This window comes from Nestor notabilis, unplaced genomic scaffold (genome assembly GCF_000696875.1).
Source record: "Nestor notabilis isolate BGI_N333 unplaced genomic scaffold, ASM69687v1 scaffold16136, whole genome shotgun sequence".
Classification (NCBI taxonomy): domain Eukaryota; kingdom Metazoa; phylum Chordata; class Aves; order Psittaciformes; family Psittacidae; genus Nestor; species Nestor notabilis.
Window position 1 is genome coordinate 12,184 of NW_009931608.1, and position 23,181 is coordinate 35,364.

General features: G+C 37.9%; 1 protein-coding gene across 1 annotated transcript in view; it reads right to left on the bottom strand.

The window, feature by feature from the left end:
* Nucleotides 1-23,181, bottom strand: part of ARMC8 (armadillo repeat containing 8) — a gene marked incomplete at its 5' end in the record, with an annotated part of 66,491 nt that overhangs the window by 1,149 nt on the left and 42,161 nt on the right. Inside the window, 14 exons of the mRNA XM_010015993.1 lie at nt 1,453-1,546; nt 2,809-2,881; nt 3,353-3,448; nt 5,633-5,728; nt 7,465-7,614; nt 8,088-8,180; nt 10,244-10,330; nt 11,126-11,207; nt 11,499-11,581; nt 13,107-13,202; nt 15,694-15,894; nt 17,875-17,935; nt 21,415-21,505; nt 21,596-21,671. Coding sequence (XP_010014295.1) covers nt 1,453-1,546; nt 2,809-2,881; nt 3,353-3,448; nt 5,633-5,728; nt 7,465-7,614; nt 8,088-8,180; nt 10,244-10,330; nt 11,126-11,207; nt 11,499-11,581; nt 13,107-13,202; nt 15,694-15,894; nt 17,875-17,935; nt 21,415-21,505; nt 21,596-21,671 — 1,379 coding nt within the window. The remainder of the gene's footprint in view (nt 1-1,452; nt 1,547-2,808; nt 2,882-3,352; nt 3,449-5,632; nt 5,729-7,464; nt 7,615-8,087; nt 8,181-10,243; nt 10,331-11,125; nt 11,208-11,498; nt 11,582-13,106; nt 13,203-15,693; nt 15,895-17,874; nt 17,936-21,414; nt 21,506-21,595; nt 21,672-23,181) is intronic.

The window sequence follows — 23,181 nt, forward strand, 5'->3', positions numbered from 1 at the left end:
CAGCCCCGACATACAATGTACGTTAAAACATCAAATCATGTGAGAGGGAGAAAAGTAGCAACAGTCAGTGTAATACTGGAATTTATGTAACCTAACATTGTGCAACATTTCTGTTAAGAAAAAAAAAAAACAACTCCCAGAAGTCTAGGGTACAGTTTCATAATCATTTCAGCTAATTCAGTGTTTCACACCACCTGAAGTGAGCAGCTTTGCTCTTCTCTTGTCTCCAACACCTCCCAATCATGCTATCATGACCCTGACAGACTTTTCCAAGATCCAATACAGCTCAGCAACTAGGAGGAAGATTGACTGATTGATTATTTTTTTCTTCCAAGTTTCCTGCTGCCTTTAGAAGCTGTAACAGCTCATCACGGGGGCTGATGAAGCAGAGTTTGGATAGGGTAAACAGTGAGAGCAAGTGGCCAGAAGAAACAAGAGAGACAAGGGTCTTGGGACAGTGCTAAGCACAATCAGCTCCCTGTTTCTTGAAAACAAGGCTTAAGTGTGGACAAGCAAGGCCCATTTACCAGAAAGTATTTTTAACGGTAGAAGTTTTCTTCCTATTTCTCACTGTTTGAAAACCTTACTTAGCTTTTCCATAACTTTCTGTGAGCCTGCTTATTGATATCTATTGTTCCTGGTTATCACCTTCAATACAGATACTTTGCCACAGACTTTTAAGCAGAAGTCCTAACTTTGTAATAAAGTTGTCCAAGAACACTAGAGTATCTTCCATAAAAACAAGAAACCCAAACCTAAAGATTTTTAAATACTGCACAGTTTTGAGTTGTGCTGTCTGTGTATGATCTCCTCTAAAAAACAGATCATCTCCTTTAGTTCACGAAAGAAATATGGGTTGTTACAAACTGTAGTTAGTATATAACTACAAAAAGTTACCATAAAAACCCAGAAACTTTCGTTAGCTATTTTGGTTATTTGTGTTTGTGAGGAAGTTAGATGATCTGTGTAGATACTATAATATGAGTAACAGAACAGGTATGTGGAAAGTTACTCTTGAGCTTAGTCAGTTTAAAAGAATTTGAGATCAACAACAGTGGTGATCCTTTATTATCTTTTTAATTCATAGTGTTCCATGATAACTTACTATTGTTCCAATCCTCTGGAACTTTGTTAGTAGCCCAAGGTTTACACAAATATTTGTGTATCAGTGAGATTTCACAGAGGACTTTCCACTGGTTTAGAAGACCTTCAGTGTAGTTATTTTATACTATTGAGTACTGCAGTAAAATTTGTTACTCCTGAGCAATACAAAACCTGTTCTGTAAGAAAGAATTCATCACAATTTCTTTCTATACCATAAAACTCAGCGCAATAGTTTTTTCTGGGGATTTTTTTTTATAATAGAGATTTAAAAAAAAAACAAAAAACTTTTCTTACTAAAAGCAAAGGTTTCCCTTTAATCATCTTTTTTGATTTTTTCTTTATACTCACTTGTCACACAGATTTGGATCCGATGACTGACTTAATTTATGTAGAATATCTACTATTCCCATGTCTCGTAGTTTATCTTGGCGTTCTTGTGAACCTACAACAATAAATCACATTGTTAGGAACACCACCAAAAATAGATGTCTGCAGAACAGAAGAAAGGAGTGGTTGTAGAAATCAGCTTAAAAGAGGGGTATGGAACACAGTTCAGTTAGAACACAGCAATGGAAAAACTACTCCAAGTGCAGCTACTTCCCAAAGGAGCTCTAGTTTCTTTTTTTGTACTCTGGGTGCATATGTTGAAAGAAAAGAAAATGTTGAAGGCAAAAACCTGAACACATTTTATTCTAAAGTCAGAAGCCTGACTTTAGTTGGTTTCTCATCTCTCTGATTTTGATGAAGAGAACATTTAACTGGAGATGTGTTTTTGAGCCTGCCTTGTAGCACTGTATAATGCCAGTATAATGAGCAGAAAGCAGAAATGCCAGTATAATGACCAGGAGCATAGCTGTTATCTGTCAAGTGTCACACACTGAATAAAGTTCTGTGATCTGAGAGATGTGGAATAAGGTACATAGCTGGGAAGGAAGTGGGGGGAAAAAAACAAACCAAAACTAAGCAGACACACTGATTTCTTTGCTGAAGAGAAGCACTGTCAACTTGGGGGTCTCTAAATCATCTACCCAAAAGTCCTCCTCAGAACACACCATCTCCCACCACTCCTTCCCTTGTCCTTTCTTCCAGCTCCTCACTGCTGCCTCCACCTGCCCTCTCCATCCCTCAACACAAACACATGCATTTTTCTCTGCAGCAGCACCCTTCAGCTCCCTCCTGGTTATTTTCCATTGTCGCAGGCCATGACTCTTTTTATCAAATGCCTTGCCCATTCTTTCCAGTTCCACCCACAAGTCTTTTGACTGGTTTCAGAGTCTCACGACCCAACCCATTCAAGCCATCCATACTGGGGAAAATTTCTTTGCAACAAACCCCACACTGATCTCTCCAGTGAGTCTGTTCCCTCCAACAATTAGTTTTCACAACCTTCTTGAGACTTGGAAGCTCTCACTTCACTCCAACTGTTTACAGATTTTACAGAAATGCTACAGGCAGAAACCTTCCACCATGTGACTCTCATGAACTCTTACTTATTGACACTGTCTTCTTGTGCCTCCCCCTTCCTGCCCCAGAACAGCTCTCTACACTTTCCTCAGTGTCTTCCTGACCACTCTCACTTACTCTGTATTACACCTATAATGATGTTTCCTTTTATGCTTTGGATCCCACCGTGTTGTGCGCTGCAAATAGTGATCACTATGCAATATTAACTTGTATAATGCATTAATAATGAGGCTTTCTTACCTTCTTCTTCATTCCATATGAGATTAGATATACAGAACATGGCAGCAAGCTGAAGTTTAGCATTTGAATGACTCTAAATATAGAAAAATAGTACTTAAATTTAGAAGAGATTCAGAAATTCTCAGAGTTACATTTAGCATTAACCCTGTAATAAATAAGGTAGCTAAGTAAAAATTCCTCTCAAAGATAGTGCCATTAACATAAGTCTCTTTGGTAGCTTTCAGTCATGTCCTTCCAAATATTTATTGAGGTCTAAAAGATATGCCTTATCCAAGATCATGATGCATTTTCCAGGCATGTTACAGGCACTGCTTAAGTCACTGTAACATTGTTATGGGAAATAAGCACTGAATTTTCCTTTTAATCAGATCCTGACAGTACAGTTCTGCCATACAGAACTGCACTACATGATTTCTTAAACAAAACTTGGTATATGAAATTTAAGTGCATGATACTGAATAATTTACACAATAAAATGCTAAAATACACTCTTTTCATTCCTGTAAAAGATCAACATAAAACCTTTAAAAGAAATTTCCCATACCATGTAGTATTTGATTTTCTGAAGGATGTCATCATTGGTCATAATCAGTTCTTTTGCTGTTGTCCCATCTGCTATATTGGCAAGTATACATAATGTCTAAAAGACAGAAAAACTGTTATTTGGCCACAGATCACAATCCCATGATTTATACAGTTTCCCTGACAGCTTTGAATTTGTGACAAACAATTTCTTTAATTAGTTTTAATATCTTTAATCTGGAGTTTTCAGCTTGCTTACATCTGGGGCCAATGCCAGAGTTAACAGCTGTGGATGAACAGCCCTGGCAAAAAACCCAGTCCTTGCCATTTTAAAATAAAAAGCAATATTCATTAAAGTTTCACTCACTGAAATGAATTCTCTCGTGGAAATAAGCAGCATATAGAAAACATTAAATATACTGGAAAATTAAGCAGTCTATTCTGTATCAGTGGCTAGGAAAAAAAAACCAACCCAAAACAACCAAACTAACATTTCCATCTAGTTCTTCGGGCTAGAAAAAGGAATAGCAGAGACCTATTTGCTGATCTAGCAGAGTAATAATTTGTTGTCAACAAGTCTAATCACACATTTTGCCTGCAGAGATAATTCAGACTACTAATGCATCTGGTTATTTCTTGCAAATCAGAGAAGCCATCCTACAGAACAACCTTAAAGCATGTTGGAACTACATGCACATGGCATTAAGACTTGCACAGGCAGCTTTGCTGGTTCTCAGGAGGCGCTTGGGAGATGCTCTAAAAATTCTTTCCCAAAGAGCTGTGGAAGAACTTAACCATCTTTTATGGACATACAGGGGTCACTTCAGAGGACACCAGAGAATGATCAGCACTTGTATGACGCCTGTGTGTGCACCACATTCCTGTCAGCAGTTGCAGAGATTTATTATTTCCAAGTTGCTAACTATACACTGATGAACCAGTCAGACAGTAAGTACTGTCCTGCTAGAAGCATGGTCTCTCGTGTGCAGACAGGCAGCACTGCATGGATGACCTGATTCTGAAATAAAAGCAAGCTGCTGATCAAACCACAGGGACAAAGAAAATGTTCTGTGCATAAAGGCCCCAAACCCTAAAGGCTATATTCAACCCTAGCCTACTAGCTCTTTCTGAGAGTGTTTCTTAGGTACACTGATTCTCCTCCAAAATAATTCTGAGAGGCTTGGCAAGGTAAATAACCTCCTAGTGCAATGAAGGCCATTCCTGCAACTAGAGCTTTACCAGGAAGAACTATTTAGAAAGACACAACTGGTTAATCCTCAGTTGTTTCAGAACCATAGTATCACTAACCTTGCTATCTATCAAGAGTCTCATTTATTTGCTAATTTTGCAGTTAAATAGCCATAAAAGGCCTGTCTGCCTCCAGCCTATTCTTCACCAAGCAGAGATTTAAACCAGTCTGGATTTAGCTGTATTTTTACAATCAGTTGCTGTGCTGTTTGCTAGCAATATCCATCCTAAGCCAAAGCAATCCTCCGGAATCTCCCACAGCTTCTCACTGTCCCCATTCTTCATCACCACATGCTTTGTGTAAGGAAGAAACAGGGTTCTCCAACTGTCTTGTCTGTCACAAGAGTTAATCGGCCAAACTCTGCCCATTCGTACTCTTACTTTTGCTTAAGCACTCCCAAGCCCCATTATGCAGCCACCAAGCCGGGGATGCTTTTCCCTACTCCCCTTCCTCTTGCATATTGCTTTTCTTAAAGTTTTATTTTTTGTAGGCATGTCCTTCCCCACTTTTCCTGGGCTACACCAGCATGCTCTTTTCCCTGCTAGTGCCTCCCCTCTCATTGCTGCTGGCTCCTGCAGGCACCCAAGAGCAGTTGAGTTACCCAGTCTCCCAGCAGATCACATATGACTGCCAGCAAGGCAGGTGATGATGGTATTCTTCATTACTGTCTGCTCCTATGGCTGCTGTAGGAGCAAATAAACATAATGCTTTCCCCAGCGTGAAATACTGGCTTCTTTCTCGTCCCTTGTTCTTACTGTCACCTGTCTGCTACTGCACTTGCCTTAAATTTAATTCTTTTGCTCTCAGATATAGTGCCCTCCTCTTTACCAAACCTACATTTAAAAAAAATATTCTGAATTCAATTCAAACACATTTGTAATAATCCATAAAACCCCTCAACATTCTTGTAGGTAAGGTTATTAATTTGACAGATAGCAGGTAAAATATTCACATCATAATCCCAAACAAAAACGACATGCTGAGAAAAATAAGCATTCTCAGACATTTCTTATATTTTATTCTACCAAGGCACCATGAAATGAAAAAGAGTACCTGCTCTTTGACTTCTATATTGTGCTCCCCTTCCAGAATCAGGGTCACTGCTTGCATGATTTGCTTCCCATGAGTGCTCATTATATGGTCTATGTGCTGCCAAAGCAATGATGAAACACAATCAGTGTTACTTTCCAAAGAAGAGGCATTCCTACTTCAATTACTTTAAGTAAAGAGTAGCAACATTGCACAGAGGCCCTAGTTCATAGTGAGGTCTCCCAAAACCAAGAACTTATTACAGCAGAAACACTTCATAATATTCCTCTTCATTTGAAGCCTGGTCTTGTTTGAGAAAGCATGATATGGGCCTTGGTTCTGATTTCACTGTAACCTGTAGAAAAGACACTGGTTTCCCAGCTGCATGGAGGCCAGTCTGTAGACTAAATCCTGCTGGACTCAAGCTCTAAGTATGATGCTGCAGTTAGAAGGAACCACTTCTCTTCTGATAACAGGGGGATATCAGAGAAGGTTAAGAAAACTGTTGTTTTTTATCTCCTACTCTTACTGGAAACCTATGACCAGGTCCGATATCCACATTTCAAAAGCCTGAGAGGGTTCAGAGAAATAAGTCACATACATTACTTATCATCTACGAAAACTTTCTTAAGTCAAGAGACTTACAGGTAAGAGGTAATTTGATCACAGACTATGAACGCCTATACTAGAATAAAACTGATCATTAAGAGTAACAGAAAAAGATAAAACTACATCTACTGGATTAACAGATACCAAGAGTGACAGCAAACAGCCACCAGAGATTGCCAGCACGTGGCACACTACACTTTTTTAAGACATTAGGGATTCTTGTAGGACTTCTTAAAATTGCTAATAATGAGACTTCATTTGAAAGCTGGATGAGTTATTCTGGAGTGAGTTTTGGGTAGAGAATGAGAATGGTTGGTTTTGGCTCTAACACATACTATAGAAAGTAGGTGAAGCTGGTACATAGTTTCAGATGAAGAAAACCTTCAGTGATAATGAGACTCTGCTGTCAAGAGCTCATGGTGAATTTAATGAATGACTGGTTATTAAATATCCTTTCACATTAAGACAGAGCTAATTTTCTATGAAGCTTATTGAGACTCAACGAGTACAAATATCAGAAGATTTTTTGCAGTGACCTTTTTATGGTAGAAACACAATACGTGATAAATGCACAGTAGAGGCTTCGTGGTTTTTTTCCCCCACAAAAATGTTGGCTTGCCAAATGTTTGCTGCATGTTTTCCCTCTGTTCTTCACAGGGGATTACCCCTTTCTTTTCCTCCACCAATATCTCTTTCTCCCTGTCAAAAACAATTCATGGGCTTACATTTTCAAACCATTTTATTTCAGTGTGTAAAATGAACGTATGTACTTTGTAAGTGCACAGTCCCACAGTCAAATTCAAAAAGCCAGTACTATCGACATAGTTGGATAAGAACGGAAATATATCAGGTGTCAAGAAAGAAGAAACACAGGTACCCTTAAGATACGTACCTCTCCATACACTGATCCAACAGTGCAACTCTGTTGTTCTGGACAAGTTTCACAAAGACTGTTAGGAAAATTATTTTGCTGAAAGCTAAATGCAATGGAGTTGAACATTAAATGTAACCGTATAGCTCCATACTTGATAATTATAGAGTTTTGAGTGGATGTAGAGAATTTTTTCCAATATTTTCTTACACTGATTTGTACATTGGGTTAGAGACACTTGGATAAATCCAAAAGCCTCTGTTTTAGCAATTTAACTAATATTAAACATAAAAATAATTTGTCTTACAAAAAAGCATTGTAACATCTGAATGCTTTATCAGCTTTCAGAAGAATGTGTGTTTGCAGCTCTACTTACTGGGCGAGTAGATAGAAGATTCCTGAGCAGTCCCAAAGTTTTCATCAGAACATTTACATCAGAATCAGAAAGCAACTGGAATAACTGCTCTGTACTCAGACCTCGTAAGATGTCTGATTTGATCTTCTGTTCTGCTTGAAACGCCATATTCTGAAAGAGAGAATTTGGTTTTGCTTGACTTTTTTAACTCAAACTTGGGCTTTCACTCTTGGAGCAGACTATTACTTGCAAGGATATATCCTGCCTAAATGAATCTTGTAAAGGTTCTAATTTATGAGGAACTGCTACACAGTGAATTGAATTTCCACACAGTGTTACAGCTGACCTGGTTATTTTACCTGCTTTTATTTGCCCTCTGGCATGCTACTGACACTACGTAAGACACTAAACTGTTTCCCTGGATAATCTGGGCAACCAAACTTGTATCTGAACCAAAAAGCTTATTTTATTTTATCGACTAACTGATGAAGTATTCCGAGCTGATACTATTCTCCTGTAGTTAGGTGGAAATACAAACCAGATTTCAGCTATGTTATTTTTAATAACTGATGAGTTAAGTTACATTCACAAACTTTTTGAAAATTAAAATCAGAAATGGTATTTCATCAGTGTGTTCTACTCACCATTAAAGCCCAAATGCCATTTACTCGCAAGGCAAGGTTTTCACTCTGTGTTAAACTACATAGAAGTTCTATGGCTCCTGATTCTAAAATAGGCTAAAATGAAGAGGAGAAAGAAAAACAAAGAAACAAAACTTTAAACCACTACTTAGACTAATTATGCATCTATACAAACATAAATATATATATAAAAAGGTCTTGCTTACATCTCATTCTTGAATTTACATCATGTTCAGTTTACTCACATGAACTGGCCAAGCCATACCCTATATTCATGAGCATTAAAAAGGTAGGTTCTTTGGAAGAAACTCAGGTCAAGACAGCTTTATTTTCATTGTGTATCCATGTATGTGTACACATATAACTACACAGCCATATATATGTGTGTGTACATATGCATACACACACACACATACTGCTGCAATATTATACACACACATCTGCTACACTCACACAAGCAAAAAGGTGTTCCCCAAAAGCTTTTGGCTTGGGACTGCTCTCCAGAAAGAGTCTTCCTTGAGTAATCACATCTTTTTTGGGTATCAAATGGGATATAAGTAACTGTTTAAGAGATTAAGGACAATGAAAGCTACTTGATATCTTTCTTGACATTTAATCTTTGCATTTTGTAATCAGACCAAATTAAAATCCAACAGAAAACTTCAGCTTAATAAACAGAAGTGGAGACTGTTCTTGATCAGACTGAAATGCATAACCTTGTAGTACTACATCTTTAAATGACAGGAAAAATATCTGAAATACTAGTTTTATCTAAGACCTGATGAGGTCATGTGTTAAAAGGATTCATCCAATGACTTACGCTGCTCTAGTCTGTAAGGTGTTCCTTTCTTCCAGAAGTTACTGCTTCTAAAGCAGTGAATAACAACGTATCTGAGGTTTTGGGAAGTTGTGGGGGTTTTTAACCCATTTAAGAGCTGAATTCATCAAAGAACAGGAATGTGTGGAAAAGGCTGCACTTTGGAGGAACAGGCTCCTCTCACTGAATAGCAGGAAGATGTAACAGAACCAGGCGGCAGCAGTTTGTGCCAAAGTTCTTCTGGTCCCTGGTGCTTGCGCACTGCAATAAGCTGACAAGTGATTTTGCCATGGCCCCAGTAGCTGGCTGGCCTCTAGGGACTTCTCCAGAGGCACAGCAGGTGGGAGACATTCCAAAACAGGATTTCACTCAACTCTTTTTCAGCTTAAAATCCAGATGCACTTCAGCTTTGTTTACTTACTTAAGTGACTGGTAGTTTACATACAATTTTCAAAATACTAGGTAGAAAAAAAAGGTGATATATCAAAGATTAGGTGGTTTACAGATGCTTTCACATCTAACATTTTTAAATACTCCTTCATTTTACATAACCAGTATTTTCTTTTGGCAATGATGGTTTTGACATGAACCACATACTCCAATAGAAAATACATTATTTCAATCCATTTTGAAGTGGAAACACTAAGCTAACTCTGACCTGCAGTATGAACTGCAGAAAGCCATAGGCCACTGAACTGTGCTTGGCATTATTTCAGTTAATTTTCTATCTCACAGACATGACTAAAGCCACCGAGATCAATTATAAAACCCATGTCATCCCAAATGCCTTGTAGGAGCCCACATATACCCCAACCTCACAAGTTTTCTGTAATTAAGAAATATTTAAGACTTGAAACTGTTCCATTGCCATGAAGTATCGATATGTATGATCTGCATGAAATACAGACATCGCAGAACTTGAGAACAGATCCTGTATTGTTCATTCAAGAACAATAAAACCCACAGGACTCAGCTATGCCAGCATTTAAGATTACAGCAGTAATTTTCTAAGACAATGAACGGATCATAGTGCCAGTGATCAATTTGTTGTCTTCTTGCATCTAAGATTTTAGATAATACTGTTTTACAAGTCAAAACCTCCACGATTTCATGTCTACTTCTTTGAGACTACATTTAACTATTCAACCATGGTTAACTGTCACAACACTTTAAACACAGGGTTTTATTCACAGGCTATCAGTGGTACACTCTGCCTAACCTTACAGCCCTGTAACACTCCACAAGCAGTGGCTACCAATTAAAATACATTATATACTGGTTCAATAAACATAAAGGTAACTTTTGTCTATTACTACCTTCTTGTTTCTGGATAAATACTAACCTCCTTGCTTGGAGAGAATTCCAGAAGAAGATTGCATAGCGTGGAAGATGCTACTACGAGAATTTCATTTGGAGCATTCTGTAAAACCTGCAGTCACAAATGGGAGAGTGAGGAATCTCTGTTAACTGGTAGGATAAAGAAGGAATAATTTTCAAATGGAATACTAGTAAGCATGCTGCACTTTGATATTCCATGCTTTAGGAGACACTTTGATGCTAGTATTGCAGATCCAGACAGTGCTCATTCAACTCAGTGTGATGATACACATTACATGACGAGCTGGAGCAATGCAAATTATTTCATAGAGGCCAGATTTGAGAGCTTTCAGGCCAAATTTAAGAGAAATCACTCTGCAAAGCATGTATGTGCTGGCAGTTGTCATTTAGCTCTGCAGCCATTATCTCAGCAGAGAGCAGGCTGTGTCCTGCAGCGCGCCTCCGTGCCACTGTTTACAGAAAAGCAGAGGAAGCTTCAGAAGGAGCCTCCTCAACACTTCTGCACCTTGTGCAAAGCACAACAGGCCAGATCTCCTCATGACCATCCTTTCAGAAAAACAAAGTCTGGAACAAGTTACACTCTCTTATCTGTGCCCAGATCTCCGACAGGACCAATACATGCCATTCTTAAACAGAGCATCTCCCTTGCATGTTCCAAGAAAGTTCAGTGAGGAAATAGGCATGTGAGATAAAACTGCTTCTCCACAGTCTGCTGCTGCTTGGCTTTTGTTAATTTACGACTCCTAATTAGGCGATCAGGGGATTTTGACTTCTAGGTAATTTCTATTAGGATTCTGCAGAAAGGCATGCAAATTGAACAGACACCATATCATCCTTTGATGGAATGGAACACTTAGTATTTGAGCCTTCACTTTTCTTTACTAACCTTCATTAAAGGTTTCCATACAGCATGATCCTGAAAACTTGTCCTGAGCTGCTGTACGGAACGGGACAAACTGTGCAAACATCTGTAAAGGAAAAGAAATCTTCATTGTGAAACATACATACTCATATGCACAGTACTGTAACATTGCTTCTACACAAAGATTCAGCTTAGAATTTGAAAGGTAGTAGACTGTAAATAGCAAGAAGGAAATATTTTACTAGTCCAGGATAATTCCCTCCCTCCTCCACTGAATGTACCAGCAGTAGAAATAATTTCATATTAGCTATTGAAATATTAGCAGAACTTCTAACAAGCGCAGCATCAGACTTTGGCAAGACAGAAGTATCTGTATGAATGAGGAAAAACTTCCTACCTGACTGCAGCTAATCGCACCTTGATACTAGATTCAGACAAGCCATTAACAATACGATCCATCATATTTTCGGTCTCAATGATCTGGAGCAAAAAGGAATGAACGGTATATGAACAAAGTAATATGAACATTTATGGTTTGTTAGGTTTTTTTGCCTGCAACATTTGAAATACTGTGTATAAAAACTGTAGCTGAAACCAGCAAGCCATGTTCTCTTCCCAGACTAGGTGGAAAGCAGAATGTATCTGCACGCAATTTAGGAAAAAAAAAAAAAAAAAAAACCAAAAACCAAAAAAAACCTACATTTTATGCCCCACTACTGCTTTCAAAATAATTTTATTAATCATCAAGGAAAAAGAGGGGGGTGTATATATATACACATATATATGTAAAAATTTCTCTTAATGTCATACTAAAACAAGAGAGAGCAAGCATGAGTGAACACAATATACATAAATTACAGAGTAGAGACATCTTGTAGAGCTATCTGGAAAAAAATACATGGTAGTTCATCTGCCACATTTAGACATGGCCAGCACAAGCACTTAAGACTAGGATAACATGGAATTAATACCAAGATGAAAGATGGCTTTTGTATAATCAACTGTGTCATGTACACACCCCTACCACTTATTAAAAACCATGCTTTGATATGCAAAAGAAGGATTCCTTACTATTACATAAAGAAGTTAATCCTGCAACAAAACAGAAGTTTATGGGTTTGAATTCTGGAGATCCTGAATGCTCCCCCACTGATGAATCTTCCTGTGAGTTATCTTTCAACACTGTTTTTCTGCCTCCTTCCTGTCCATACCTTTCTTCCTTCTGTTTTTTCCCTTTAATCAGCAAATAAACTCAGGAAATTCTCCTGCCTCCTGCCCTTGCCATGCTTAATATAGTAACTCCATGCTTAATTCTAAAATAAATTTTGCTTTTAATTATTCACTGTTTAATTTCCCTCCACTTTCCACACAAATTTTTAACTATATGAGTGCTTCAATCATCCAGTCTCTTCACTGTGATGTCTGACTACAGCTTGCTTTCCTTCACACCAACTGCTTTGTTACGACACTGCAAGCCCCTTTGGTTGCTTCAGAGTCATGGAACAAATTCTGATTTTTTTTCCCCCAATACCATTAAGACTTTCCAGGGGTTATTTAAAAACAAAACCAACAAAAACCAGCCAACCCCACAAACAAACAAATAAAAAACCCAGAAAACCCCCAATGTTTCTCTTATAATAGGATACATGACAACAGAGGTATATTCTGTCCCTCAGACCACAGGTTTGAAAAGTTACTCATATGCCACAATATTCCTTACAAGTAGCAAGGACCGTAACATGTTGAAAGACAACTTACTGTTCATCCCTATGAATAGGTTTACATAAATAACCTTTACTTTTATATTTTGTGATGCCAAGACATTAATTTTTGTTCAAATCCCATGCAAAGAAAGTGCAATCTGGAGGTTTCTATTAATACCACAGAAAGACATCCTTTTCATTTCAACCTATCTACATCACAGTGAAGAAAACAAAGAGCTGGAAGGGCACAAATTCTTCCAGCTACATCTTTGCCTGATTGCTAACGCTTTTCAGAGGTTCACCTTTTTTCTGATATCTTCATCATTTGCTCCCAGGGAAGCATAGAGCTTGAAAGCAGCCTGGCGCAGTTCATGGGCGTGCTTCAAATCATGGTCAAGCTATTTAAACAAAGCACAGATAGCAAATTTAGACACTAAAAATTTACACGTGTGATGCTCTTATATGTTGTAAGTTAATGCTTAGCTACTGGGCTTTTGTCTACCACACCAAGGGCAGCCAGAAACATAAATGAACTGATGTTCCATTAGCTGATGTCCACATTTACCAATTGAATACAGTAACTGAAGAATATAGATAATTTCTCTGCTGAGTTATAGATAAGTCAACTTAAACAATTTGAGGCCAAAACACTTCTATAAAATGATGACTCTGTCCGGATCATATTCAGGCAAAATCTATTCATTTTTACCCAAGAGAAAGAAGGCAGAAGTGAAAAAACTGGGAGAGAATCAGAGGAATTTTTATCAAGAGAACTGTGTTCAAGGCCAGGTTGGACGGGGCTTTGAGCAACCTGGTCTAGTGGAAAGTGTCCCTGCCCGTGGCAGGGGAGTTGGAATTATATCAGCTTTAAGGTCCCTTCTAACCCAAACCATTCCAAAAGCAGCCAAAAGCAACCAAAGCAAGTCTTCTAAATCACATGACTTCTTTCTTGAGGTGGATGTTAACTTCTGACTTCTGCTGCAAAGATGATAGTAGGATACAAGCTATCTAGGAGGTTTCTGGAAGGCAACTTCTTAACAGGTGCCAGAAGAGTGAATTAGGGTGATGTACCACTAGAGAAGCTGCTCAGGAAAAACTGCTTGTGGGTATGATAATTAATGGGAGCACTAGCTATAGGGATCACACAATAGTGTGAGTTCCTGAGAGGCATGAGAAAGGCACCTTTCTCAAGGAGCTCTCAAGAGTAGCTCTCCAATATCTACAAAGAGAACACAGAGCCCAACTCCTTATGGAGGTGCACAACAAGAGGAAAGAATAGTCAAATAAAACCAGGAAAGGTCAATATAAAGGTCAAGTCAAATAAAAACAGCTTGGAGAGCAATCTCAGGGGTTTTCAAGAGCCAACTGGACAAAGCCTTGAGTAACTTCAATCTAAGCTCACCACTGACCCTACTTTAAAAGGAAAACTAAGAATTTCAGACCTCCTCATGTTTTTTCCAATAAAAATGATTCTACGATTCTGACTGTCCTCAAAACTCTGTACCAAGTGGTTTCATAAAGTGATGCAATGTTTAAAGTTACACAAAATACCAGAAAAATGCTAGTATTAAGCAGCAAAGCACTGAAATAAAAGAACTGACAAAAATGAAGCAGTATAAGCAATTCTCTCTGGTGTGGCTACAATGAGGGCAAAACATGTTATATCACTGTGAAAAAGTATTTTAAACAGGCAAGTTTAGCAGAGTTCTCACAGAGCTTTTACCTTACAGGCTGTAATTCACAGCATTCTCTACAAAGTAAGCATCATGGCTTCCCAGCTGACTGCTTTTACAGACTTTCTGAACACTGAAAGCTATGTCGCAGTATTTATAGTTGCCCCACTTGCATTTGGAACCTCATCATATTTTTGATGCTACAGCCAACGTCCACTACTCTGCTAAACTTCCCTCTCCTTATTTAGTTTTATGTTGCAACTTTTTTTTCCTGTTTAATTTGCATTTTTACATAGAATTCAAGGCATCTCTATATGCAGCGTCAGTCCTATCCCATAAAAGCCTGAGAAGCAAGTCTAGCACTTGGGCTAATTTCAGAGAAAAAGCAAGGCTCTATAATTCATTTTTCTGGGGTACTCTCTAAAAATCAGACTCAGCAAAAGGGGAAGGGAACAGGCAATGGATATTTCCCTATGCAGAATATCAAAACCAATCTTGCTTCTGAGGTTGATTGATCCACTGGTGCTTTGGAAATTATATGGGTATCTCTAAAAAAAACTTCACGGATGAGAACTAGTGGAACATCTAATGAAACCAAGTCTCCAAGATGTATCTGGTCCTTGTTTACCCAACCTCTTACAAGTGCGGATTACCTATAATATGAAATGCTACATGACATCCATGTGTTTTTCTGCTTGAACAGAACTAGACCTGAACTTGACATTTTTCACAAATCTGACCCAAGAATTGAAATCTCTCTCTCATCACATGAAATGTTACCAATTATGAAGCTGAGATGTACTAGTTCGTGAAGGTAAGCCTTTTAAACTCTGCAAAGGAGAAACATGGTATATGTGTTTCTTACATCTGGTAAGAACGTAATATATCTGGAAAATGTAATGAAATTCATATGGTGAAGCTATACTGAACTACCCATAGCACATCTCTCCATCTTTGACACAGAAGAATGGCAGCATCCTCCTTACAGATATACACGACAATTTTATTCTGGATAATACAGGCTCCAGAAAAAGCTGTAAGTGAGCAAAGACTTGGGGACTATATGCATCAGGAATTAAGTCCTACTGAACTTTTAGTCACTCTTCTGTTGGGGAACTCTGACATTAGTTTTAAATAAAATAAAAAATTATTCTGAGCCCATTTATTATTGGTTTTGCACATTTTTCAAAGCTTCAGAACTAGGTAGGAAACTTACCCTCTTGATATCAGTGATCGCACTCACTGAGCTGGGATACTTGAAGTAGTCAGCAAGCATGACAATGAGGTGGTCAGTAATGCTGGCAATTCTCTGGAGCTCCACATCTGTTTCAATCAAATAGGCCAGTGTTTCTGCTCCTTCTACTCGCTCCTCAAGAAGTCTTTCCTTACTACACATTCGAACCAAACATGGCAGAGTCTGAAAAGTTAAAAACCAAAACACAAAAGACACCAACCACCACTGTTTAGTGCACCTGCATTCATAAAGAAGCTCACACACACATATAAAAGAAAAAAACAGCTATCCTAGAGCAATTCTCAACAATGTTCTTGGTGCCTTCAGACAAAAAGATTTTAGAGGTTTTAAGAGGCTACTGACAACCAACTCCTCACACAGTCAAAATTATGCAATGTTTATAAGTGACCAAGGTCAAAGTTCAACAAAAGCTGGGGGAGATGGAGTGGAAAATCCTCTCAAAAGTTCATATTTGCACAGGTTTATTCTTACTAAACACAAGAACCAAAAATACCCGAGATGTTCTCAAGAAGTACGTTACCGCTCCTGCTCTTTTACAACCTAGGATTGACTAAGAACAATGCAGTCAAAAATAATCTCAGGGCTTTCTTGACCCACACTGGCTCCTAGTAGTAGGGAAGAGAGGACCACTCCTAAGTAGTGCATCTGGTCAACCAGAAACGAAGCCCATTTGGAATCCAGGTCCATTCTGCCTTACTCTGACATTACCCCTACACTGGTTACACTCACATGGCAACATTATTGTCATCCCTTCTCTACTTTATATAGTAAAAACAACCAAATCTTTCTTTACCTGAAGCTCAGTGAAAAGCACTTAATACTAGAAAGACCAGTTCTCCAGTGGTTGGGACTCTGTCACTCAAGCCTCACCAAACAGAAGTATGAACATGGATGAAGAGTAACATCAAGGTTTTTGCTTGTGTAACTCCATCAATTTCAACAGAATTACACTAGTAGAAAATGTTTCTCAGAGTTATGTTTTCGGGGACCTGAAATAGTATCTATCCATTGACTGTTCAAGTAATTAAATAGATATCTCTACTCCACAGGTAAGAAGCAGAGTTACAGAACTTGCCTACATTTATTAAAAAACCAGATGCTACCACAAGGATTACCATTTAGGTTGTGAATCTTGCACCTAATCTAGAGAGCCAAAACGCATTCTTCCCTGCATATCTGTCACTTAAGACATCAGATAAGACTTCCAGCCTGAGCAGTTGAAAACTTGTTCTAATAGCACAGACACACCTAAAAGACTTTCTGCTTCCTTAGGAAGTTTTCCAGAACTCTTTAAAAGAGAAGACAGCTGCTGAAGGTTGGTGAATTTAAGCAGCCCTGGGAAATCACCTCATTGCAAAAGTGAGGTTTCTAGGACCTTTGTTCAAAGTTTGCCTTAAAAGCCTTCAGTTCTCTAATTATTACTATACTTTTTAATCTGTAAATTCAGAACTGCACCATAACGATTAAATATCACCAGTTTCAATTACCAAGCTGGCATAAGATATATCAAAAACCTGAGGCTAGCATAAATAAATTAAAGCTGAACATAAGCCCTCAAAAACTGATATTTAGGTTAAGGGGGGAAAAAAAAAAAAAAAAAAAAAAAAAAAAGAAGTGAAAGTCCACATCTAAATCACAAAGATAACCTACTTCCCAATTCTTTCCAAAGTCAAGCATTGTGAAAGCTGGAAAATCATCTGGCTCATGACAGACTCCATGTCTAGATTGTGCAAGCATTCTGACTATAGCCTTATGAAACAAGCTCTTGAAAGACAAACCAGTGCCTTGTTCATATACAGAGACCAAGGCAGTAATGTTGTTCCTTTCCATGGTTATTGAAATGATTACACATCTCAGATGGATATGTGTCAAACTCTGCAATATTTATTCCTGGTTACTGACCTTTTAGTATGTTCTTTTATAAAAACCTCTTTAAAAAGCTATGTCACTTAATGCTTAAAGACATAAAGGGAAACTAGGGAAATAATATATAAAATAAAATAAACACACGAACATGAGAGCTTGGTGCTTTGAAATCTTTGGCATAACAGATTTTGTGCTGCTTCTTATATGGGACAAATAAAACCAGGATAGCCCTATGAGAAAAAACATTTTAAACAGAAAACTGTTTAACAAGCTCACCTTAAGAACGATGCAAGAATCATCTGTCCGTATTGCTCCAGCTCTGCACATGGAAGTAAGGCTGTAAGAACATAACAAAAGATACATTCTGCTATCATTGGGGTTTATGCACTTAAGATGTTGCAGAACAACCAACTGTACTAATGAGATACACTCCGCTTTGCTCTACCATTTATTTAAATACATTTGTGCTTACTAGACTTGAGCACATGAACAAACTAATACAGGTGTATTTTAAAATAGACTTCTAGTACAGGACATCTTGCTGGAGCACCTACCAATACATACAAAAAGGTCTAACATTTCCAAAAAGGTCTAACCATCAAAGTCAATTGATCCACAGATCTCTTTTAGCAACAAAACCCCCCAAAATGAACAAGGTATATTAAAATAAAGCAGCAATATACACAGACCTGTAGGCACACTTATAACAAATCGGGAAAGAATCAATACAGGGCTGGTAGACTGACAGCTTATTCAGAAACCCTGCAAGCTTTCCATTACCTTAGGAGATATGCTATTGTTGCGATGCTTGTCCACAGGCATGCCTTAATGCTCTACGGGAACAAGCACTTCCTTGCTAATGATGAGCCCAACTAAGTCTCTTGACTCTAACCTAAACCACCATTTTTTCTTTATTAGACACCTTAGACAGCAGACATGACAACTCCAAGCTCTCAAACTACAATGCTGACACAAACATCAGAGTAAGTTGCTCTGTTAATTTACCTGTACACCTGCTTGAAGCTACCAGAAACACGAAGTAGCTCACTCATCAATAAAAATGTTTTACATTCAAGTGGTTTATAGTTTCTACCTGCTCTGCTACAAGGAAATACAACAAAGCTGGAGGATAACTACTCTGCATTCACTGCAGGAAGTCAAGTATCTTTTGTTTCAGCTTTGAACTAAACCATTGTAACTGGCTTTTATCATCACACTACAGTTGAGGTTAAAAATATAACCAAATTTCAGTAAAGGTGACTTAAAACTAACATGTTTCAACTCTCAACTGGGCAGGTTAAAAGTGTACATAGAGTCCATTATAATTGCTCAGCTAAGGAGCAGTAATATGCTAACATACTGTAATTGTACTGTTTTTCACTGCATTCCTGAGCTCCTTCCAAGTGCCTAAAGAAAGTTCTTTCACCTCTTAGAAGGTATCATCACTGATCCTGTTCCAAGCAACTATCAGTTGACAGACACTGCTAACATCCCATAATCAAGTCTTTTTATATATTATTTCTCAGAAGATAAAAGGTTTGACTGTTAGCACAGAGATAATTTTATCAACTTTTGCTGTACAAGCCTTGTAGCTAACAGCAGGAACTACTCATTTTCACACCTGAACAATCAGGAGAAAAGCACTTGTCTTGCAGTTGCCATTTAGTCCAGCTAGACCCTATTTGCCAGACAAAGTAGCTCTATTTCAAACATGAGATAACTTAAAGTATTTTTACTTCAGGTAAAATAGGCTTGGCTTAGTTGGAAGCAATTCCAGTAATTTTAGTAGAAAAGGTTACTGCTCTACTTGTAGCTGCAAATCACTCTTCCCAAGAGGTTTACTGTTCTTCACTCTGTGCCAATACTGCTGCTCAACTGAAGGATCATTACTCCATTTCAATCAAGAGGTATTAACTTGAGTCTTCCAGGTCTACTTCAATTGTTGAAAACCAAAGGAAACTTGTTAAGATAGCCTTGTATAGCTTTATACACAAATGCATAAAACACCAGTAGAAGTCTAATTTAAAAGCAGAGAAAAGAGGACCTGTGACAATTTCACCTACTACTCCCATTAGAAAAAAAGAAAAGACAGAGAGTCTGACTTGGAGGGAATCAAGTAGGGAATGGACTTATAGAAGAAAGACCAGTAGGTCTCTGGAAGCCCCCAGGACTGTTGTGAAACTGAGGCCTTGAGTGCCCTTCTAAGAAGGATGACTGCCCATGGACTAATCAGCTTGTCTTCCCTGTCCCTGCAATTTGCTTTTTTCTTTTCATCACATCATTTCTTTCATGCTTCCAAAGGTCCACTTGAGCCAAAATACTGAAAAGCAACAGCACAAGATGGGACTGTCTACCCAACTCTTTCCAATTTGAAGCAGATCAGGAAAGAACACCAACAGACCTGAAAGCATTCATCCCAGAACCTGTAAAAACAACTAACAGATCTAGGAGCATTCCTCCCAGAACAAGGAGACAGCCCAGAGGCAGAACAAGTTGTTTAACTCCAACTTGCCTTCATGACTTAAGAAATAATCTAATAATTCGCTATGTATTCTCCGAATTCTCAAAGAAACATCAATCAGAACTGAGACTGCTACAATGCAGTTAATTTAACTTGCCTTCTTCACTAAGAGCCACTTAAGAAACCTAGCAAAACCAGCTTGCATAGACCAATTGTGGTTAGAAGTGAGCACAGGAGGCTCCTAGATAGATATCCAACATGGAGTGGGATTACCTAACTTCCCCCCCCCCCCATCTTTATAGCTTCTTTCATGAGTGGGTTAAGTCATCATAACTTGGCAACATTACAAAAGAGGCCACCCTATCTACTCTACTTGTTCTTCACAGAGAATCTCAAGACCTTACACCGAGACAAGTGTCAATGAAATTGTTTGGTGAACTGAATCAGGTCAAAAACTAAAACAATAACCAAACGATACATCAGTGTCCAAACTCTTGAATTATGTTTAATTTTAGTAGTTTATAGCAATGGATAGTTTTATGTCTTTAACTGCCTGAAAGAATTTATTCCATTATTATCAACACAATGAAAGGAAAAGGGTCTTAAAGGGAGTCAATTTCCAGCTTATGAAGTGAGTATAACCCTAGTGTTGCTGTTATAGCACTTGATCACGTTTTGTCACAGGGTAGAAAGTCATCATGAATATGAACACAAAGAAATGTACCCACACCAGAAGGGAAAGTTTGATTTGAACTATAAAATTAATTAATAACATTAATGCTGCTGCATGAGCACAAGAAGCTTAAAGAAAAATCTATTTTAATTAAAACAGTTGGGAATAATGCGTAGCCCTGGTCTATCATCATCTTAGTGCAGACAGTTCTCAACAAACCACAGCTCCAGTCACCTGAGTCCTCTGAACAGTGGTGCAACAAGGACTTTAACTTATACTACATGGTGATATTTCAGTACTATAATTTGTAAGGAGTATATACATTATGTAAAGACTATATACATTGAGTATATACATCGTACTGACCACAGCGTATTCAAAGCAAAATCCGATTTATTTGTAAAAACTGCAGTTCAGCTCAAGAAAATCCGTATGTCTGAATATACACTCCTGACAAAACTGTAGCTCAGCAGCCTTTTTTACTGTTTATGTATAGCAAAGTGAAAGTTATGCTATAAAGATCATTAGATCAGAACCACAACTTCAAGGATTTAAATAATGCAAAAAAATAATTATTCCTAAGATTTCAGATCACATTACTATGCAACAAACAAAAAGGAAACAGTTAAAAAGTAAGTATGAAATTGCATACTATTTCATTTTAATTCCTGATGAAAATTACCATTTGGCTGATGTGAGCTGCATTTCAATAGGCTTGTCCCTTTGTAACATCTTCACAAAAATTTGTGGTAACAGTTCTCCATCAACCGACACTGCAAGCAAGGAAAGAGAACTCCAAGTCATTCTAATTCAGCCAGTTAATAAAACGAGTGCCAAATAAGCAACAGCAGCATTATACTTACCATTTACAAGTGTCATTGATACCTGTGGGTTTTCAAAGGCTAGAACTGAGAAGCATTTCAATGCTTGCATTCGAACCTGTGTAAAAACATAATATGTGAAGTATAAATGTAAATGCTAGTTTAAAATTAATTTTATAATATCTAATCACAGCTGCAGTAAAATGTCTTATCAGTAGTAGTGAAATCTTAAGTCAGGAGGAACAGATAAGAGGCTACCTGGCTTCAGAACAAAAGCTTTGTTTGACAACACTTCCATTTACTTTTCAGACAATCTAATGAATACAGCCTCTGCTTCAAAGCAGCAGGAAGCAGATTGTGTATCGAAAAAGCACCAAAAAAAGAATCAAACCCGTAGCTCAAGAGCCCTATTCCTGCCAGAAGGAAGTCAGGGAGGGGTGGGGTGGTAAAGGTTCTAGACAACTAAAGTCTAACTGGAAGTTAACTGTTTTATAAATTATTGCTCTATTAAATACATTAAAATTACTACAGTGACTACTTTGCTAGGAATGGCTACTTAAGGGCAATTAGTTTGTAGTTACATGAGAAAGAGAAGGCAAGCATTTGGGAAAATATGTAAATGTGGTCTTGAAACTGTTACCTATAATGCCACTGTGAAAGCAATGGTGCCTTTGTGTTAGACATCTCACCAGTGGTGAAGATGCACATTCGTAATCATGTAACACATAGGAAAGATACTCATGCAATCAGCTGGCTATGAGACAATCCCAAAACCAAAGGAAAAGGGTTTGTTGAAAAATAACAGGCAATCCTCTTGGCAGACCTAGACAAACTCTTCTCATGGGGACTGAAATCCCATTGTGAGAGTTTCTGCTGTTTACTGTTAAATTCTTATTTGACTGAATATTAAAAGAAGCTGGATAGAAAAGCATGAGAATGAGATGGCTTGAATTCTGCAAAAACGTATCAGTTATACGAGAAGTCTGAGAATGCTTAATTACTGCAGAACACTAAGAAAGCCACTAAAACCACAAGGAAGCTGTTTAATCCCCCAAATATGAAAGTGTATGAAGAGCAGTTCAGTATGTACACCTGGAATTTAAAGGCCTGGCCAAACTAGCAAAGGAGGAAATAGAGAATACTCTACACATCTCTGCAGTAAGGTAGGACTAAATACACATGTATTTTAATACAACCCTATGTATTCTATTGGTGAAAAAACAACTTGAAAACTTTACCTTGCTCCAATTTCTTTATTTTAAAGCAGCTCTCTGATAAAATTAGGGGAAGTTCAAAGCCAAAAAGCTGTTAGAAAAGGTTCCAAGACAAATATAGCTTGGAAAATTCACCTTATGCTACAGGGTAAAAAAGGTCAGCTCATGAGAGAAAGAGCAAAATGTTGCCTGATCATGGTGAAAACGATTTAGTACAGAAAGACAGAAAACAGAAGTTTATCAGTTTCTCTAACAAAATATTGAAGAACACATACTTCCTACTGGATTGATTAAAAAAGGAAAGCAAAACCCCAACCAAACAAAAAGCACCACACATGAGATTAACAATGACGTGGAACAGAACGCTAAATTTCCCTTCACTTTAAGTTCTCCTTTAAAGACTGTTTTTCCTGC